The sequence below is a fragment of the Bombus vosnesenskii genome, unplaced genomic scaffold (assembly GCF_011952255.1).
Source record: "Bombus vosnesenskii isolate JDL3184/JDL3185 unplaced genomic scaffold, Bvos_JDL3184-5_v1.1 scf7180000013267, whole genome shotgun sequence".
In the NCBI taxonomy this organism is placed as follows: Eukaryota; Metazoa; Arthropoda; class Insecta; order Hymenoptera; family Apidae; genus Bombus; species Bombus vosnesenskii.
In genome coordinates this window covers 3039210-3058113 of record NW_022882927.1, presented here as the reverse complement: position 1 = coordinate 3058113, position 18904 = coordinate 3039210, and the positions used below count along the sequence as shown (strand labels likewise).

Sequence of the window (18904 nt, the reverse complement as noted above, 5' to 3'; positions counted from 1 at the left end):
TAGTTTGGGCAAGAAACAGAGACTTGACAATAGAAAAACATTCTTCTATCGTAACGTCGAAGATGTAAGAGAAACGTGAACGCTTTGATCGAGTTCCACCAAGTGTACAAATACTTATGCACGGTAGTGTACGTGTACGTACACATACGTCACCGAACAGACAACATGTTGGACATTTCGGTTCTACGTAACACTCGTTCGGAGTAAAAAGGTTCTTCCCAACCGTTCTAAAATCCGAGACGTCGATATTACGACACTTTCCAAGTCCCCTGGTTTAAGCCTGTTCACGATATATTTTCGCTCGTCGCTGATCAACGACAATGAATCTTGCGAGAATTTCGCGAATTCGTAACACGGATATCTTAAACTTCCTCCATACCATATCCTCGTATCCTTCGATGCTTGTCCTTCCTAGCTCTCGATAGGAAGTCTCATGGATGATGAGACCGGTTCGATCTAGACCTATGTCAGCCTGGTTCGTTGCAGCGCACGCGCTCCTTTCCTGGCCTGGAGGACCTGTCTCGCTAAGACTGGTCTCTCCTTAACTGTCTTAACGAATGTAGGAGCAAGATTCTGCCGGCTCCCTCCTCTCTTTGTCCTTAACTTTACCGAGAATCCGACCGAGACGATGATCTTAGTTTTTTGTTCGGTACAGGTTACGAAGGAACGCCGCACCATGTTCTCGGCTATGAACACCGCGGGATCGTCAACAGAGCCACGAGGGTAAGAGCTATGTTGTTCTAAGTTCTGTTCTTCTAATCATAGGATTACTTTGGTTTTTTTTTTTAGAACTGCGAAACATTCGCGAATACTCTCGATATTCGCATACTCGTGTCGAATTGATTCTTCTTCTTCTTCTTCTTCTTCTCTGTTGTTTTTCTTTCTTTCTTTTCTTTTTGCTTTTTTCTCAAGTGTACAAGTAGCTTTATCGGCGATCATAACACGTTAGGACACTTACCGATATCGACGGTTTTCGCTGTTTTTATTTTCTATTTATTTTGTCGTACATCCATCATCATAGCTTGTAACGTGTAAAATAGTAAATAAAATATAACTTGTTAAAGTTTGCCGATAGATGTAACCAACGATGTTCCAATACTTAGGACAGCGTGGTTTAACTGTTAGACGCTCGATCGATGTAACTTGCTGGGTAATTGGTCATTTTCACTGGAAAATTACTTCTTTGTACCATCGTTGCGAACGAGTCTTTTTCGTTTCTTACCAAATCGTATTTCTCTTTCCTTAAAACATTGAAAATCCTTCTCTCGATTGAAGCGAATGAAAGCTCGATTGGAGGATAAAAGATTCGAAGGATTGCAGCTGCAAGATCGGCCGAATCGTTGTACTCTCGTTTAATATCTCGAATTGAATTTTTTCCTTCCAGCACAAGAGAGCGGCTGAAGCGATTCGAGGACCCTACAACGCTAACAGGCATTCCCGATACGTAGAGTTGGTCCTCGTAATCGATAAAAAGGAATACATCGCTCTCGACGAGAACGTGGACAAAGTTTATCAACATTGCAAGGATATCGCGAACATTATCAACGCAGTTAGTACAGCCTTTTTTAATATTTGAATTTCTTCGACGAATAGATGAACATTGTCAGGCGATAGTATAGATTTTCGCTAAAATAATCTGTCGATTATAAAACGAGAATCCATCGTGTTTCAGTTGTACATGCCACTGAACATATTCATCGCGTTAGTCGGGGTGCAAGTTTGGTCCGACGCGGATGAAATAACGCTGTCTCCAAACGGGGACACCACCCTCTCGAATTTCCTTCGGTACAGAAGGGAGAAGCTGGTGCAGGACATGCCGAACGATAACGCCCAGCTGTTGACGTAAGCCAGAAACGAAAATATTTTCTAACGACGTGCTTCGAAAGCTGCTGTCAAAAATATAGAACAAGACACAAGCTGTGCATGCGTATCATATATTTGTAAAAATATAAAATATATTTTTAGCCGAATCACTTTCGAGGGAGGCGTGGTTGGAAAAGCGCTTAAGGGACCAATATGTACGTACGAATTCTCCGGTGGTGTCTCGATGGATCACTCGAACGTCGTGGGATTAGTAGCAGCTACCGTCGCTCATGAAATGGGTCACAATTTCGGTATGGAACACGACTCGGCTGATTGCGAATGTCCCGAAGAAAAGTGAGTTCACGTCGATCGTTATTTACCGCTTGGTTTTGTTTACAAATCTACTTTGTATATTTTGTATATTTTTGCATATCGTCGACTTACGTTCCACGTATTCTTGTAGCTTTAAATTTCCTACGAAACATAAACATCGACAGCCTGTTACTGCTCCGCAAGAAGAGTTGTCTTCTCCTTGTTCTTTGAATTCAGAAGCCGCAACTTCGCTTTTTATCTCTTTAGTTTCATCGAACGAATACACGATCAGAATGAAATTCTCTTTCGTTTTCGAGAAACGAACGACCTGCTCTTAAGACGACATAAATAATAGCAAATTGCAAAGTAAATTTTCAAGTGTTCGCGACACCGTTCGTAACATCGCTCTCTGTACTCTTCAATTTACGCGGTTCACCAATAGCTCGTATGTTGAAACGTGGCCAATTTTCTTTTATTCCGCGAACTATACGTTAGAGCGAGTAACGTGGCAACCACGCCAATGGATCCTAACAGCGATAGAAAAATTTAAGTAAAAAGAAACGAGTCAATCAGGCAATGAGTATGGTATAGTTGGCGTTCGAATCCCGTGATCCCACGGTCTTTCGTCGGTCCTCTGTGAAACAAGGCCATCGATCTGCATTCGCAGGATGGCGTCATTACGATTACCGTCATTTTCGCTAGAGTAACATCGGGGTCTAAACACGCTCGATTGCATCTGATTACAGATGCATCATGGCATCGTCGAGCGGCTCGTCGGGACCAACGCACTGGTCCACTTGTTCTCTGGAGCATCTGGCTCTGGCGTTCGAGCACGGAATGGATTATTGTTTGAGGAACAAACCGCAGAAGCTGTTCGATAGCCCGATTTGTGGTAACGGGTTCGTGGAACCCGGGGAACAGTGCGACTGTGGCCTGAAAGAGAACTGCGACAATCCCTGTTGCAACGTGACCACCTGCATGTTGCATAGTAATGCGAGCTGCGCCACCGGCGAATGTTGCGATTTAAAAACTTGCAGACCGAAATCAGCGGGCACCGAATGCAGAAGCGCCGAGCACGAATGCGATTTGCCGGAATATTGCACTGGCCAGAGCGAATATTGTCCCGTGGACGTGTTTAAGATGGACGGTGAACCATGCAGCATGGGAAAAGCGTTCTGCTACCAGGGCTCTTGCAGAACACATAATGACCAATGTAAGCTGCTATGGGGACCTACTGGAACCTCTTCCGACGCACAGTGCTATGACATGAACAATAAAGGCACGAAGCATGGCAATTGTGGCTACAATCGAATCGAGTCTAGCTACGTCAAGTGTACCGACGAGTAAGACAAGTTGATTTTTCTTTCCTCCGGTTTTTCGTACAATTATGTTACGTTCTTCGTTAAAATGTCTTATTTATTTCGTTTGGAGATGGAAGAAAAGCGAGGTCCGTTCTTTTTTAAAACACAAGTGGTACGGAAAAGGGAAAAAAAGAACATAATGGGACTATGCTTTTCTGGCGTCTCGAAACGAAATAAATAAGATATCTCTATAGAATGTCTGTAAGCAAGGAAGAGAGTATGGACCGTATCGGTAATAATGAAACTTGGTTTCTCCTTTATTTTAGAAATCTTTTGTGTGGAATGCTACATTGTAAGCACCTGAACGAAAGACTAGAATTCGGTATGGAATCCGTGGCGATTCTCAGCCATTCGTTTATCAACACCGGAGGGAAGATCATACCCTGTCGTTCGGCTATTGTGGACCTAGGATTGAATCAGGTGGATCCTGGTCTCTCTCCAGATGGCGCAAAATGTGCACCTGGAAAGGTAACAGAGAACTTATAATACGACAAGCAATTATGAAAATGAATACCTTCAAAATATTTAGGGATGTATAGACAGCAAAGACATATACTTGAGCCCTAAATCAAAGAACAATTTTTGTGATATGAAACCAACTGAAGATGTATTGAATTCAAAAATTAGTCTCCTACAAAAGACAAAAGATGTGACTTGTTATATTTCTCCGCTCTATTTCTCATATACAAGAACACGTCTCATACATGTAATAACAATACTTGTAATTACAAGAGCGTTGCAAAATGCTGTCTGTTACTAGCAGTCATTCAATCCAGATAAAAGAAAGTGTGAATAGCAGAAGATTGGAATATTGAAGCGTAGTGAAAGTTCGGCTACCGAAGACTCTACTACAAAATATTTTCCAACGTGAATTGTAACGCTGAAATTTCGTGATTTCGATTTAGATGTGCGTGAATCAGAAATGTATGCCGGTAGCCGATTTGCGTGCTTCCGTATCCGGAGGGAAAGCATGTCCTAATAATTGCGGAGGCAACGGAGTGTGCAACAGTCTCGGCCATTGTCATTGCAATCGTGGCTTCCGGCCACCTGATTGCACTCAACCTGGCGTGGGCGGCTCCGAGGACAGCGGTCCGGCGGAGGATCCGAACGGTGAATCAATTTTATTCAATTTATCGCAACCGAACACGATATCATCGACCTTACCACCCATGAAAACTAATTTGTTTCGTATCGTGTATTTGTTACAGCGAGAAACGACTTCATAATGGCCCTGTACATTATCTTTTTGGGGATCGTACCGATGGTCGCTCTGTCCTCGTTCGGTATTTGGTACGTGAGAAATCCTGGCCAGCACTGGAAGAAGAGCATGATGTCAACGTACGTATCTAGTCTCGACCGTGTTACAGAGAAATGCAAACCGCATGCCTTTTCGTCGCGCGGTGCTCGCAGGGCGAATTCGAGTCACAGGCTCGGTAAAAACTTTTACGAAAGGGTGGTCATTTTCTTTTCGCCTCGACAAGAGAATTCTCGTAACTCGGATAGAATATTTACGATCAGCGACAATCTGCCGCCGAAAGAGAAGCTTCAGATAACTAAAACCGATCTGATATCAACTACTAACCCAGACGCTATTAACTGCAGCAACAGCATCGCGAAGAGAAAGTCGATGTTGCTTAGCAATATGGATCAGAGTGTGAGTAATAAGAAACCTGACGTCTCTGAATCCGATCAATCTGCTCAGCCTTCGTCTGTAGAAGGTCAGGCAAGGAAAAATTCCATTAGGACGGAATTAGGCACGAAAATAGCGGAACGTATTCAGCAAATGCAGAAAAAGCCCACGAAGAATATCAAAGGGCTGACGCTTAAAACGGAAGTAAAGTTCGAGCATTTAAACGAAAGCTCGAGCGGTAGTGTTGGCGTTACGCCAAAGACAGGTGAACCGTTGCTGCCCGATGGGAAACCATATTCGAAGGCACCTGCACCCTTCTATAACAAAAAACCGCCACCCCCACCGGCCCCAGCACAAAGTTTAAAGCCAAAGATTTGATCTTTTTCCTATATCTTGCGGACACCCGTTGAAAATCTTCTTTCAAATTTTCTTAAACCTTATTACGTAGATATATCCCTTTATTTCCTTTTTTTGTTTTTCCCCACTTTACTATATCCACGCATAATATAGAATATATTTTTTAGTGCGAAGGTCGCAGCAAAATTTTCTCATAAAAGCTATGACCTTTGCATTATGCAGTACAGGGTTGAGAATAGCGGTGGCGGTTAATGCAATTTAATTCTTATCGTTGTCAAAACGACTTTAAGAAGTACGCTGTGATTTTTATGTTGTAACAGTTCTGTTGTGACGAACAACGAATACTCTATTCTACTCGCAGAGCTTCTTCCTTTAAGGATTCATGTATTTAATTTGTCAAAACTCCGGGCACCGCGCAACTCGTAAGAGAAAGTCCTGCCGTAGCACGTTTGCTGTGCACCTTTTAAACGTTATTCCAATTATATTTTTATAAATAGTATAGTCGAACGAAAGGATATAATTTTTTTATTTGTAACGTAAATATCGAAGCGAATAGATATTTCGCGTGTAAGTGATTTATTTATTCATTTGGAGACTATAGAGGAAGAACACGATAAGTCAAGAATGTCGTCAAACAATACCAAATTATCTCTTCCTTTGGTTTTCCAATTAGACATTTTTCCATGCGGGTTTTTCGTACTCTTCAAAATTTGGATAATATTGCTCCTTATACTATTCAAATATCAAAGACATTAAAATATTTAAAATATTACTTGCCTGACTAATTAGGTGTCTGATTTTCATAAAACTTTTGGTCAGTTTCACAGTTATTTTAAGATATTCCTTGCACGTGCACGTTTGAAGCTAATAAGATTGATTTCATTTTCAATTATTCATTATCACAAGGTAACGTAGAAATCAGAGAATCAGAAAAGTATACTTATCGTGTTCTTCTTTTCTGTGATCTTCGCTTACTATCGTTATTTCATGCTCAAGCAATGATATATACATAAGTTAATAAATAAAAGTATATATGACGTAATATAATTTTCAACTATTATATGTAAATGCATTTAAAGGACGCATATTACGTCATGTGGTAGTATTACCAAAAACTGGGTGATAATAAAATAGAACGAAAACGGCTCTCTACTGACTCGATCAACGTGAATAAGAGGATCTATGGCTGGTCGTTGGCCTAATTATTTATTCGATTAATACCTCGACGAATGGAAAAAAAACACGTTCCAGGGAAAAGTTGAGAACCGTGATTTAGAGCATGCATAGAAAATGAATGTTATACGAGCATGAGCATGTGTGAGTTTCTCTTCGATGGCTTTTGCATTTTAAGATTACTGAACGGCTCGCTTACAATGGAGTCGATAAATCAGTATTAACGGGGTGACTCAACATTCATAATGACTCCCGATCGAATAACTTACATATAACGGAGCTCGACGTTTGATCACTTTTTTTAAAAATCATTCGAATCATTCAGGTATATTTCGCAGTATCCTAAAAATAAAAATCACACGGGGAAAACACGAGAAGCTGTTTTTCGTTGACTTTCTGATTTTCATGTCGCTTGACAACTGAAAGATAATATTTGAACGTATATAACTGAGATGAAACATCTGTCGAATGTAAAGACATAAGACTTTTAAGACGAGGTAATAAATATAGGAAATTTTGTAAAAAGAAAAGAAAAAAAAAAGAAATTCGAGAGCATATCTAAACAATATATTAAATTTAAAGACGAACGCATATCTAATGGAAAAACGAAGAAAAAAGATAGGCTGTGGGTTGATTGGAGAATGCAATGAATCTTAAAAAATGGCTCTCCTGTAAAAAGCAGAAAGTATGACTTGAAATACTCTTCCCTCGTCGTCCTCGTATCGAAATTGCTCATACTTGAAACGGATCAATTGTATAAGTTTATTGAATAAACGTAGTGTTTCATACAAAATCTACAGAATTTTCTTATGTAATCAAGAATTTCCTTCCTCCAGAGGGCTTGCTACTAACACTTTAATCTTTGACTAACTTTCCCTGCAACTTTCTCGCGGTTTTGCATGCGTTCGAAAGATCTCTGGATCCGAATGACTGCGTTTGTTGCGCACGAGTTTGTTTCCTTCTCTAAAGCTGCATGTGTTGATTGCATCGTTCCGCGATCAGGCTACGAAATTTCTAAGAAATCGGAACCTTGGTTTGGTTGCTGTAGCATGTGCTTTAAACACCTCGATTCCCTCCAGCTTACGATTGTGCTTAAAATTTCAGGACCGATCGTGGCCACAACGGACTGTCCATCAAAACGATCGATCGTTCCAGTCCCTTGCCTCGTAACATCGAAACGATCGATTCTAGTCTCAGTCAGGATCCAGCGTGCGCGAGTTTGTTGCCGAAAGCTGATACCGACGAGCGTTACAACAATAATTTGTTCGGCCAGTTCAAAGGTTTCACGATCACGCCGATAAAAAATCAACCGAAGAGCCCCGAGCCGACTAAGCCAGCACCTCCTCCGCCCACGATTCCAACTGTAGCTATTAAGACTAACATCAAGACAGTTCCCAAGTGCAATCCAGCGCGCAGTTCGCTGCTCAGTTCCACAACCAGTTTCAACGAGGTGCAGTCAACCGCGCCAATTCTGCCTCCACTGAATCCAGGATGTACAGCTCGTCCTCTGATCAGCAGCCCGGTATTGGCTGCGACTACGTGCACATCGGTGGAGCTAGTGGCTCCTAAAATTTCTAACAAGTCTACTATAGACGGTCCAACGAGACCAGCACCGGCTCCGCCGATCTCCGCTGACGTTCAAAAGCCACAGAGACCAAGCAGTACACCTTTGACCAATTTACTGGTGCCGGAGGCTGAAAAGAAGCCAGAGAAGGGCAGCACTTTAAATAGAATCGCCTCGATGCTTCGACCCAATTCTGGGATCATGAAAGGTAGCCTGCAGATGTCACAGAAGGACGAGAAGACAACGAATTCTCTGCCCAGAATACACCATCATAAAGCGAACAAAGTGATAGATAAAGAAATTTTGAGAAACTTGGAGATTTCCAATCCCATCCCTCAGAAAGAGATCGAAATTCCTACACCAGCGATTCCTGTGATCCCCGCGGCCGATGCAGAGAAAAAGAACGTCGTGTTGCGCGCCCAGTCCATGAGAGACAGCAAGATCACTCCGAGACCTGCGATTCAGACGTTCGGATCGATGCGACAGACGACACCGGTTAAAAGACCCACCAGCATCCCTGCGAGCACAAGGCCTACGGCTCCTCCACCGGGACCTCCTATTCCTACAACGATGGACAAAATGAACGAAAGTGGGAAGATCCCTGGACTGCCTGGATATCAGACACCGCAAGTGAAGAACCCGCAGAAGGTCGTGGACAACGCGTACGACGATTGCATGAACCTCGTCAGCGAGTCGTCGCTGACCAAAATAACAGAAGAGTCACCCACCAACGACAATATATACGCGGTCATAGAGGAGACTCTGCCCGAGAAGAGCAGGAAGAACATGGAATCGGAGAAGCAGATCGACAACGAATACAAATTACCGAAACGCGTCGATCCCACGGCCAATTCCGGCGGATTGGAAACGATGGGCCTGTTATCGGAGATCGTGTCGGAGATATCGAACAGAAACTTTGATTCCATATATTCCACCGCTACTTTAGCCAGAAAAGCGCAAGAGAACGAGGCTGCGTCGAAAAATACCGAGGACTTGGGTTACAACAATTCTCTTGGCACTTACATGAACTCGAGTCACTACAAATCGCCGGGCAGCATTTATTCCAATTCCGCGTCTGGAAAATTTAACTCGTCCAGTTCCACGACGAGCTCGGGTTACCTGAATCCATCAGCGTTGAACGTGCCGCAACAGGAGCCCGAGAAAATTGCCGACGCCAACAAGTCCAACAAAGGGAAACTGTTGTCGCTGAATCTAGCGAATCCGAATCTAAACGACGAGATATCGAAGGAACTGGGGATGAAAAGCACGGCAGAGGACGCGGGGCCTCGAAAACCGATCACGTCGATGAAGAGTCGACCGACTCAACGAACTGTTACTCACTCGAAAAGCGACGAAGGGACAAACGACAGCAAAGAGCCGTTGAAACCGCCTCTTGGAAGAACGAAGACTCCGCCGAACATCGCGAAAGGTTCGATCACGAAGGACTCGAACTCCGGCGCCAGACAAGCTCTGGATACCGCGTCCAAGTCTAAACAGTATTCTGACAGTAGTTTAAAGAAGCAGGGTTCGAATGCGAGCGTGGACTCAACCGGGCAAAATTCGGATACGAAGGGTGGCAATGCGAATCAGCCAAACGGTAGCCTAGAGAAGCAGGATTCTCACACGAACGTTAATAGATTATCTCTGAAAACTGTGCCTTGTAGTCCTAAAGATAACGGGGGAAAGTTTAACAGTCCGGACTTAGTGTCGAGCTGTTCAAATTCTAATCAAATCAGTACAAAGTCGCCGGACGTTGTTGGAAACAATGCAAAGCTTAACTTTCAGTCGAAAAACGTTCAGAAAACGCCGACATTGTCACGAGGCAGTACTACGAAAGCACCCGCCACCCCGATTAAGCCATTGAACATTGCGTCCAAAGGAACTAGTCTCGCGGAGAAAAAGAAGTCTCCAACTGGTAACACGAGCGTGACTAAATCGTTATCCGCTAAGGAATCGGCTACTAAAAGCGCGCAATCGAAGCCGAGTCAAAAGACGGAGACGAAAGATTCAGGGGCGAAGACGAACCCGGTGCAAAGAGCAGCGAGCAGTAAATCGAATGTGGCCTCCCTTCAACAGAAGTTCGAGGCAAATAAGAACGTTAACGCGCCAAGAACGATACCCAATGTACATAAAACACAACGTACAGTCGGCAAGACTGAAACTTCGGGTGTTAAGAAATAAGCGATCAGCGCACACTTGCACAGTAATATACCGACTAATAATATTAGTAAATTGACAAGTCACACGTTATAGGATGTAAACTTATCTTGTATCGTTTTATAATTCTCCGTCGAATAAGATAATCAGATATTTTGCAATTGAAGACTACAGAGAACAAACATGATAAATCTATAGGAAATCTGTATGTTATCACGACTAATCCTATATTACCTAAACTGTCTTTTTTCATTTAGAGATTGTATGTGTCGATTCTGGAATACGTTAAAAATATTATTTGTCATTACATTAGTTATCCGGTTGATTTTGTACAAAACTTGTTGGTTTTTTTCGCTACCTTTAAGAGACAATATGTAATGAAATGGTCTTTCTGAGTCGTGTTAAAATACCGCCAAGTGATGTCATAACAGGCTTATCATGTTTTCCCGTGTGATCTTTGACTTGTCAGATTTATTTGGAAAATGTCATTCGTTCCATTAGCAACTTGTTAATATTATTCAAACGTATTTATTGGTAGTGGCAACTTGTAACTTGTAGCTTGTAAAATTTCACTAATGGTTTAATTGTGCAAGACAGCTCGGATGGACGAATAGGTGGCCAATCATCAAAAAGAAGTATGTAGGATTTATTTAAAACATTCTAGTCTATCGATCATTGGATGAAAACTTATGAATACTTCTGTTCAAATATTTCTACGATATTATCTTATTTAAATGACCAGCCACGAAGAAGTGGAGTCGTAATAGTACAATGATCAACTGTTCGTTCGGGAAACCGAATGAAAGAATTGGTTGATCGAAAGCCACGCTAACTTGTATTTACTGTCAGAATACTGAAATTAGGTTGTACCGACCGCGAGACGCGCGACGCAATATTACCGCTGTAAATAGTAGTTACTTAAAAATTCTAATATTTTTTGTAGAAATTATCCATTATATCGTAATATTCGGATGTACGCGAAACATTAACGATCGTCGAGGATATTTATCTTAAGAGCATTTTGTAAAACGAAATGAACAGAATAAGCAACAATTATTTTCAAAAGTTTCGCTCGATGCCGCAAAAGGAACGCGTAAGAAATTATATTGAACTCTGTGATATACATGTAACGAGAGGTAATACAGAAACATCGTATCGTACATTATTATAAGTAGCAGATTATAGATGCGACCAAATCTATCATTTTATAATATCGTCTCACGCGAAGAGAAAGAAAACATTGTGAAACTTCGAGAATATAAGAAATTTTCAAGAGGACAAAGATTAGTTTCGAAAGGAAAACCATATCCAAGAAAGATAAAAAAAAAAAAAGAAAAAAAGAAAAAGAAGAAGAAACTCTATGGAACAGTAGCTCTTTCCAAAGACTAACTAAGCGTCGTCGTCGTTAAAGTCCGTTTTCGCGAATGCGATCGTACCTTCGAGATTCTAATGCGAATCAAAATTTAGGCACGATTTAGCTAAGAGAGCTTAAACGGTAGTGTCTGCTAGGGTTTCAACGCCGTGTTCGAAAACGAGGCAGAATTTCTTCTACGATAAAAAAGTACATTAGAGTACAATGGTAGAGATATTTCGTTCAATGCATCACCGTCACTACGATTGTTCTTTTACTTTCGCACGAATTCTTTGCATATTCTAGTAAGATACTAAGAAATTCGGACGTTGCTGTTCGATCGCTAATTACTTAGCATCGTTAAATACGCAAAGACTAAGAGGAAATATTTATTTGACTGATCGATGTAAATATGTTTATAATGTAATAGATATAAGTAACATTTTGTACAATGTACCTTCGTGCTCGCTAAGTTATAATTCGCGAACTATCTTTAAACGCATACATGCGACTTCAGCATTTAGCTTCTTCACGGTGTCTCGTTCGATCTGCTGTAAAGCGTAAAAACGTTCTCCTGTATAAAGAAGAACCAAACGACGGAAGAAAAGGTTTTATTGAACGACATGGTTGTAGCGTGTTTGTGCATTTATTATTTCAACAAAGCTATCTTTCGCTATGTACGTTTCTCGTGTATAAGGTTGTTCGCTTGTACGTCGCTTGCGATGTTTTAATTTATACAGTTCCTATGTACAGTCGCCTCGATGTATTAATTAAAGCATTTTAGGGACCGCAACTTAAGTTCAATAAAGCTTTTCGATGACTATTATTCGTTCGGGCATCGTTTGTAGTCGTTTATCGCTTCTCTTTTTCTTTCCACGCAATGATGTCGTATGTATGGATCCAGTGTAAAGACAATCAGACGTTTTGCACGGCATACGACTGTAAAATAGAAAATAACGCCCCTCGACAGAAACTTGGCCATAACTGATAGATAAGATTATCATATTTAGGCGTACGTTTCCTTTTTTTACATACAACGTTTAGATTTGTTAAACGATATTGTTTACTAAAGATGACTTGCAGCTAGAGTTAACAAACATCGTTGCATTATCCGTTTAATACCAAAGATAAGTTACGTTCCACGTGTTAAAGGGCCAAGATGTACGTTTATCGTAACTACTTAAACGTTGTCTCATAACTTGTACATTTCCTAATGCATAGTAACGTTACAATAAATTCTTTATTCCATGCATGCGTTTTATCTGTCATTAACGACGGACCAATAAAGAGGTAGGTGATTATACTATAATAATAAAATCGCACAACCTGTGTATGCCTACAAGCGCTATAACATGGGCTAGAGAATTTTCGATATAAAAGATTTACTATTTTTTATCTAATTCTGTTTATATTTCGTATTCATTCATAAATAGAAACACTGAATGGATAATAGTGAGTTTTATGTCGCTATTTATTATTTACTTTAATGCGAAGGGTACGGAGCAATATGCTTCTATTATTAATGGCGCAAATAAAATTCAAATCTTTCGATCAATTAAAAATGAAAGATAAAGGAGTTAAATAATTATATATTGTCAAATGAACTTTCGGTTTTTATTTGCGTAAAGCAGATAATAGATAATGGACATAAAAAAAGATATAAATGTCAAAAAATCAAAGTATCTCGAGTGAGAGGCATCTTCCCCTTGTATCGTTTCCCTCCAATAGGAATCGTTTGTGCAGACCCGTAGTTTACAAAGAAATGAATTTTGTCAATAAGTTTCATTATAATGTTGAAAACATCATTGTCCTTGGAAAACTCTAAACGTACCGTCTTTTTCGTTGTCGTGATCGTTCAGGCAAAATATGTTTATTATATGCACCAAGATTGGCTTTATATAAAAAAAAATTAAGTTTCTCTATATTCAATGTGTCACGATGAAACATTCGATTTCACGCGATCATAAATTTATGAGTCGCGGGAGTGTTGAATTACTCGTTTATTGATCGCTGTCAGTGACAATAATCTAAGAAACTTGTGAATGTTTCGTTGCCAAATGTTATCGTACTATCCCAAACATTATGTACCTTTCTATATTAGAGTACGCTATTGTGATTTGTCGAGGAACCGATAACCTAACAATTATATCGAATGTTAGAAAAATTTCGCATAACATTTCACACATGAAATTGTAACGACATTTAATGTTTGGCAGCTTATTTCGAATTTCGCGTCTGTGTTACAAAACAAAGTGTACACGTATGTGACGCAATGTTGTAATTCAAATATTTACGGAATTGTTACACGACGGGAGGAATTAATCGTACTTTACAGGAGATTGCAAAATTGTATATTTTTGTACAGTGAAAATGGCCCATGCCTCGCTACCGAAGCTTATTTGCACTCCGATAAATACATCAAGAATGTGTCCATCAGATTTCACTGCTACTCTATCTGATGTAAGTTTGACGTTTACGATATTTTTACGTGTATTTTTGTTACGTTATATTTTCATTTTATTATTTTACGATAGGTGTTACAATCGGATCCAGTAAAAAGGTTACTCAATCAACCAAATATTATTGTTAAAAGGATACCTTCAAAAATAAATGCAACATCTGTCTCCAACGATAATGTTTTAACAAACAAAATACATAATGTAGATTCAAATGTAAATAGAACAAAACAGTCAGAGTTGTCAGTAATACCTTTACAGACAAATCAAGAGGAAAATATAGAAGATAAGAATTTCTTACCTTCCAAGAAGCATGGTAAATCAGAAATTACATTAGTTCCTGTTACAAGAGAAAGAAAACCTTGTGGTCATTGTGAACCTTGTGAAAATATTACATGCGATGTGGTAGTACAACAATATGTAGACCGTGATGGATCATCACCTATGTTAGCCATTAACATAGAGGAAAGTGAGATAGATGCACCTGTTTCGAGACATTGTGAAAATAAAATGTGTGATGCATTAAGCATTGATCATGATCGTTGTCGCAGAGCTATAATTAGACTAAATAGATGTAATCAATCAATAGCTTGTGATATTTGTGGTATTATGTTACAAACACAAAGATCTCGTATATATCACAAGAATTGTATAAGGAAAAATGAATACAGGCATAATGAAACAAGCAGTGCCAAAATATTAAAAGAAAGAATGAGAGAACGAGAAATTCAAATAATCGAAGCTTCTAAAATGAAGAGAAATGATTATACAGATCCTATTACAGGGTATAGCCTTGCAATGGAAACTTTAAAAAATAACAAAGAATTAATTATTATTCCGAAATCAGTTCCCTTACAGCAACAACAACCACCTCCTTCACAACCACCACCACCATCACCACTACCACCACCACCACCACCACCACCACCACCACTACCACCACCAACAACAACAACAACAGCAATTACTATAAATTCTATGTCCACAAAACAATCTACTTCACAAATAAATAATGTAAATAATGTTTTTGGAAAACTTTTATCCAGTATACCAATTGTATTACCACAACAAAGTATAATCCTTGGCAAAACACAGTGTTCTAATGAAAATAGTATATCTAATCCCATACAATTAGCTGTATCAGAAGCCTTAACTAGGTCATTCATAACAACAACCAGTACAATTCCTTTACCTCAAAGTCATTATATTACATTTACAACACAAGCTAATACACATCCAATACCAATAAACGAATTACTCTTGCCACACTCACAAATTGTCACAACACCCATTCAGCCTAAACCATTGTTAACACCTATACGTGTTGTACCTATAACTAATTTAATAACAGAACCATCCTTACTGCACCAAACACAGGGTATACCAAAGTTTTGTATCATGCCAGATGATACAGCACCATCATTAACTATAACGAATTCTCAACCTATTCAACATTTAGCACTTGTGCCAAAAGTTGAATTATCAACTAATTCAAAAACAGCATCACGGAAAAAGAAAAAAATAGTAAAAAAGAAACGAAAAAAGAAAGTTTTCAAATGTGACTATTGCCTTAAAAACTTCAGTACAGATTGGTATTTCAAAATGCATGTTGCTATGCATACAGGTGAAAACCGGTTCACCTGCAAAATATGTAAACAATTATTTAGTAATCGATACGATATGAAGAAACATATATCCAATGATCACAAGAGTGAAAGCATTAGTCCTAGTATATGTAATCAGCAAATTACTGAAGATTCACGTAAGTATTTAGATTATATGTAAACATGTAGTGTATATGCATTTGTTGATCACTTAAAATATCACAGACAAAAGTATAATGAGGATATAAAAACAGATATTGTAAAAATTCCTTCTAATGTTATAGAGACAAGCAACCTTGACATACAGCAAGAAGTAAGAAAAGAAGATAAAACAAATGGATACATTATTATGCCTACTCAAGATATTGTCAAAAATATCAAAACAGAACTACGTCATGAAGTATAAATCATTCCAGATTAGCAACTCATTGAAACAAAGAAATAATTATCTAGATTAAAAATACGTCTGTTATAAATTTCGAGTAAGTTAATTTGTAAAAATATGCATAAAACGTGCTTACATACTATAGTTAATCAAATGTTAATCTTTTAGGAGAAAATTTTATGTTACATTGTACAAACGTATATATGTTTTATGTAATAGTTTATTTTAATTTCTGAAAAAATTATTGCAATATTCTTAGATTCTATAAGACAAACGGGAAAGAAAAATTACTTGATATATATTTGGTTTATTTATAAAAATATATTTACTTTATTTATAAAACAATTCTAAATATTTTAATGAATATTATAGAAAAATGTATTATATGACTGATCAAATTTGATATTTTTTAAATGAGAACGATTACAAAAGTCGATGAAGAATATATATAATATTATGAAATCTTTCAAACTGTGATATATGGCCATCTTTCCACTATAACTTCTTTTCAAATTATCTAAAAATGTATCGTCCTTAATTGTATATTTAATATAACCTTAAGCACAATAATAATTTTTTTTACACTGAAATAAAACTATGGTCATGCACGTGGACGAAAATATGATAGACATATCTTAAAACGCACAAAAGAATAATTCAACAGAAAAGAACGATGTGTATATTTTAGAACTAGAAAATTTGTTATTAAATGTAAGAGTATTTTATATGGAAAGAAAGTTAAATGCCATTTCTAATACGTAGATACATATAAGTTATGTTGTGTTCCTTTTATTTTCAAATAAGTTGTTTAGTTGAAAGTATTCATTCACATAGACTAAAATTAATATACGATTTGTATTTATCTATACTTTTTTTTATTAAATTATTTTTCACTTTTACTATTTCTCAACGAGAACTATGGTAACTTTAACAGAAAATTAAACGCGTAAATATTTCCTTGCTATTGAATAAACTTAGTATTTAGAGTAGGATACCAATATGAAAGAATTTAAAATTTTTATATCGTTATAGAAGCTAATTTGAGCTTCGTAATTTATGTTGAGATTTTAGTAAATGTTAACAGAAGAATAGACGAAATATTTTGCAAAGATATAGTTCCTTGGTAACAAAAATGAATATCATGTGCCTTCAAAATTTTAATGTTCCTTATATAAATAAGACAGTTAATTCAGAAAAATAAACGTTGATTATGAACAACATTAATTTAATTAATTCGTTCTATTATTTTTAACTGACAATAAAAAATACAATTTTAATACAATTGTGTAGTTAAACAGAACACTTTTACTTCAATATAAGTGTAATAAAGAAAATTATATGTGCATTTAATATTCATAATACTCAGTGTGCAAAATTCCATGTAATAGTGAAAATAGAATGTAAATGTTTCACAATTGTGCAAAGAAATGGTGTTATTAATGAAGGATAATAAGCAAATTATTTTTGAAATCATAAAAATCACTGAAATGGTATATCAAATAAAATATATTCTGAGCAAAATATGTCATAAAAAATTGTCTGTTGTATTGTATTTATATATAAGGTTTTAAAAGAATAAATCGCTATTTAATATGAAAACTATTTATTCAAAATAATTGTCTTTTCAAACTGAAAATACTGATCAAGAATTATATTTCAAAGGCTGAATAAATATGATATTAATATTGTGTATGATATAAAAAGTTATTTAGTTATTTCCTTAAGAATACATATTACATTTTTATATTTTTAATATTTCAATTCATATCCTGTCTAAAGCCTCTAACATTATTACACTATTTCCACGTATTACCTAAAATGATAAGATGAATTCATTAATTCAACAGAAATTCATTTGTCACCACAAAAAGAATTCACTAACTTACCACCATTCCAATATTGTTCTTTGTACCATCTTTGCATTCCTCGACACTTTCATCTATAACCATGTTCATAAACGGATCAAAGCCACGTAAAATTCCAATAACATGCCTTCCTCCATTGAGTTTTACTAATGAAAAGAATACATTTTGAAGAAATAGCATGAATAAATATAATATACGATATTATGACTCCGATAACAAAATACTGCATGTAAACATAACTGCATTACCAATAATATTTAAGATATACTTATATACTCACATGATAATCTTTTATCCATGTACCTAAAAAATAAAAATAAAATTTTGTCACGCTTTGTTGCATTTACAATGTACAAGAATTAAAATTCAAATGATCTTAAAAATTAAGAAGGAAAATTAAAATTTTTATAACCTTTATACATAACTACTTAGAGATTTATATATTACACATTTATATATTACACTTACTTTTTAAGCTCTGGAGGATGCGCCTTACTCATTTTTAGATTGGTTTTTCTTTTAAAGAATACTAATGATAAATTACTCCCACAATTATGGATATGTACTTCTTCCCGACTTTTGCCTTCCTTCACACTATGATATTAAAATCAGCGGCGTGCCAACTATAGCCAATGCATGCACATTAACATCGTTTTTAGGTTACATGAATTGAGGTACCAACCTTAAAAGAACAATTAAATGCTTTGTTACGTTAATTTAAATAAATATATAATTATTATACATTACAGAGTTGAAATGAAGTACAAATAAATTTATGTGAATGAATTCTGGAATATAAAGAAATATAGAATATATTTTTTGCTTTGAATATATCCTGAATCTGAATCAGCTGGATCGATTACTATAATGTACTTAGCAAGACAAA

The 18904-nt window shown here is 37.3% G+C and overlaps 3 protein-coding genes and 1 long non-coding RNA gene across 5 annotated transcripts in view; 2 read left to right on the top strand and 2 right to left on the bottom strand.

The window, feature by feature from the left end:
* Nucleotides 1-12302, top strand: part of LOC117230895 — a 70030-nt gene extending 57728 nt beyond the window's left edge. Inside the window, exons 5-13 of the mRNA XM_033488802.1 lie at nt 656-723; nt 1385-1549; nt 1673-1842; nt 1966-2157; nt 2862-3458; nt 3743-3944; nt 4382-4586; nt 4685-4814; nt 7741-12302. Coding sequence (XP_033344693.1) covers nt 656-723; nt 1385-1549; nt 1673-1842; nt 1966-2157; nt 2862-3458; nt 3743-3944; nt 4382-4586; nt 4685-4814; nt 7741-10381 — 4370 coding nt within the window. The 3' untranslated portion in view covers nt 10382-12302. The remainder of the gene's footprint in view (nt 1-655; nt 724-1384; nt 1550-1672; nt 1843-1965; nt 2158-2861; nt 3459-3742; nt 3945-4381; nt 4587-4684; nt 4815-7740) is intronic.
* A 33-nt stretch (nt 12303-12335) lies between these two features.
* Nucleotides 12336-13202, bottom strand: LOC117230897. The gene is made up of 2 exons (XR_004492879.1): nt 12744-13202; nt 12336-12647 (listed from the first exon to the last, which is right to left on the bottom strand). It is a non-coding gene; the product is annotated as an uncharacterized LOC117230897 (long non-coding RNA).
* Nucleotides 13203-13233: 31 nt separating this feature from the next.
* Nucleotides 13234-16251, top strand: LOC117230896. Its single transcript, XM_033488803.1, has 3 exons — nt 13234-14168; nt 14243-15926; nt 16053-16251. The coding sequence occupies exons 1-3, from the start codon at nt 14079-14081 to the stop codon at nt 16172-16174; spliced, it is 1896 nt and encodes a 631-aa protein (XP_033344694.1). The 5' UTR covers nt 13234-14078; the 3' UTR covers nt 16175-16251.
* A 1538-nt stretch (nt 16252-17789) lies between these two features.
* Nucleotides 17790-18715, bottom strand: LOC117230740 (probable small nuclear ribonucleoprotein G). Of its 2 annotated transcripts, none has more exons than XM_033488465.1 (4): nt 18487-18715; nt 18299-18393; nt 18040-18164; nt 17790-17966 (listed from the first exon to the last, which is right to left on the bottom strand). In XM_033488465.1, exons 2-4 carry the CDS (start codon nt 18315-18317, stop codon nt 17916-17918), a joined length of 195 nt encoding a protein of 64 aa, XP_033344356.1. In that variant the 5' UTR covers nt 18318-18393; nt 18487-18715; the 3' UTR covers nt 17790-17915. The 2 variants fall into 2 exon arrangements, with proteins under 2 accessions (XP_033344356.1, XP_033344355.1); XM_033488464.1 differs by having other exon boundaries at nt 17837-17966; nt 18299-18321; nt 18487-18706.
* Nucleotides 18716-18904: the final 189 nt, after the last annotated feature.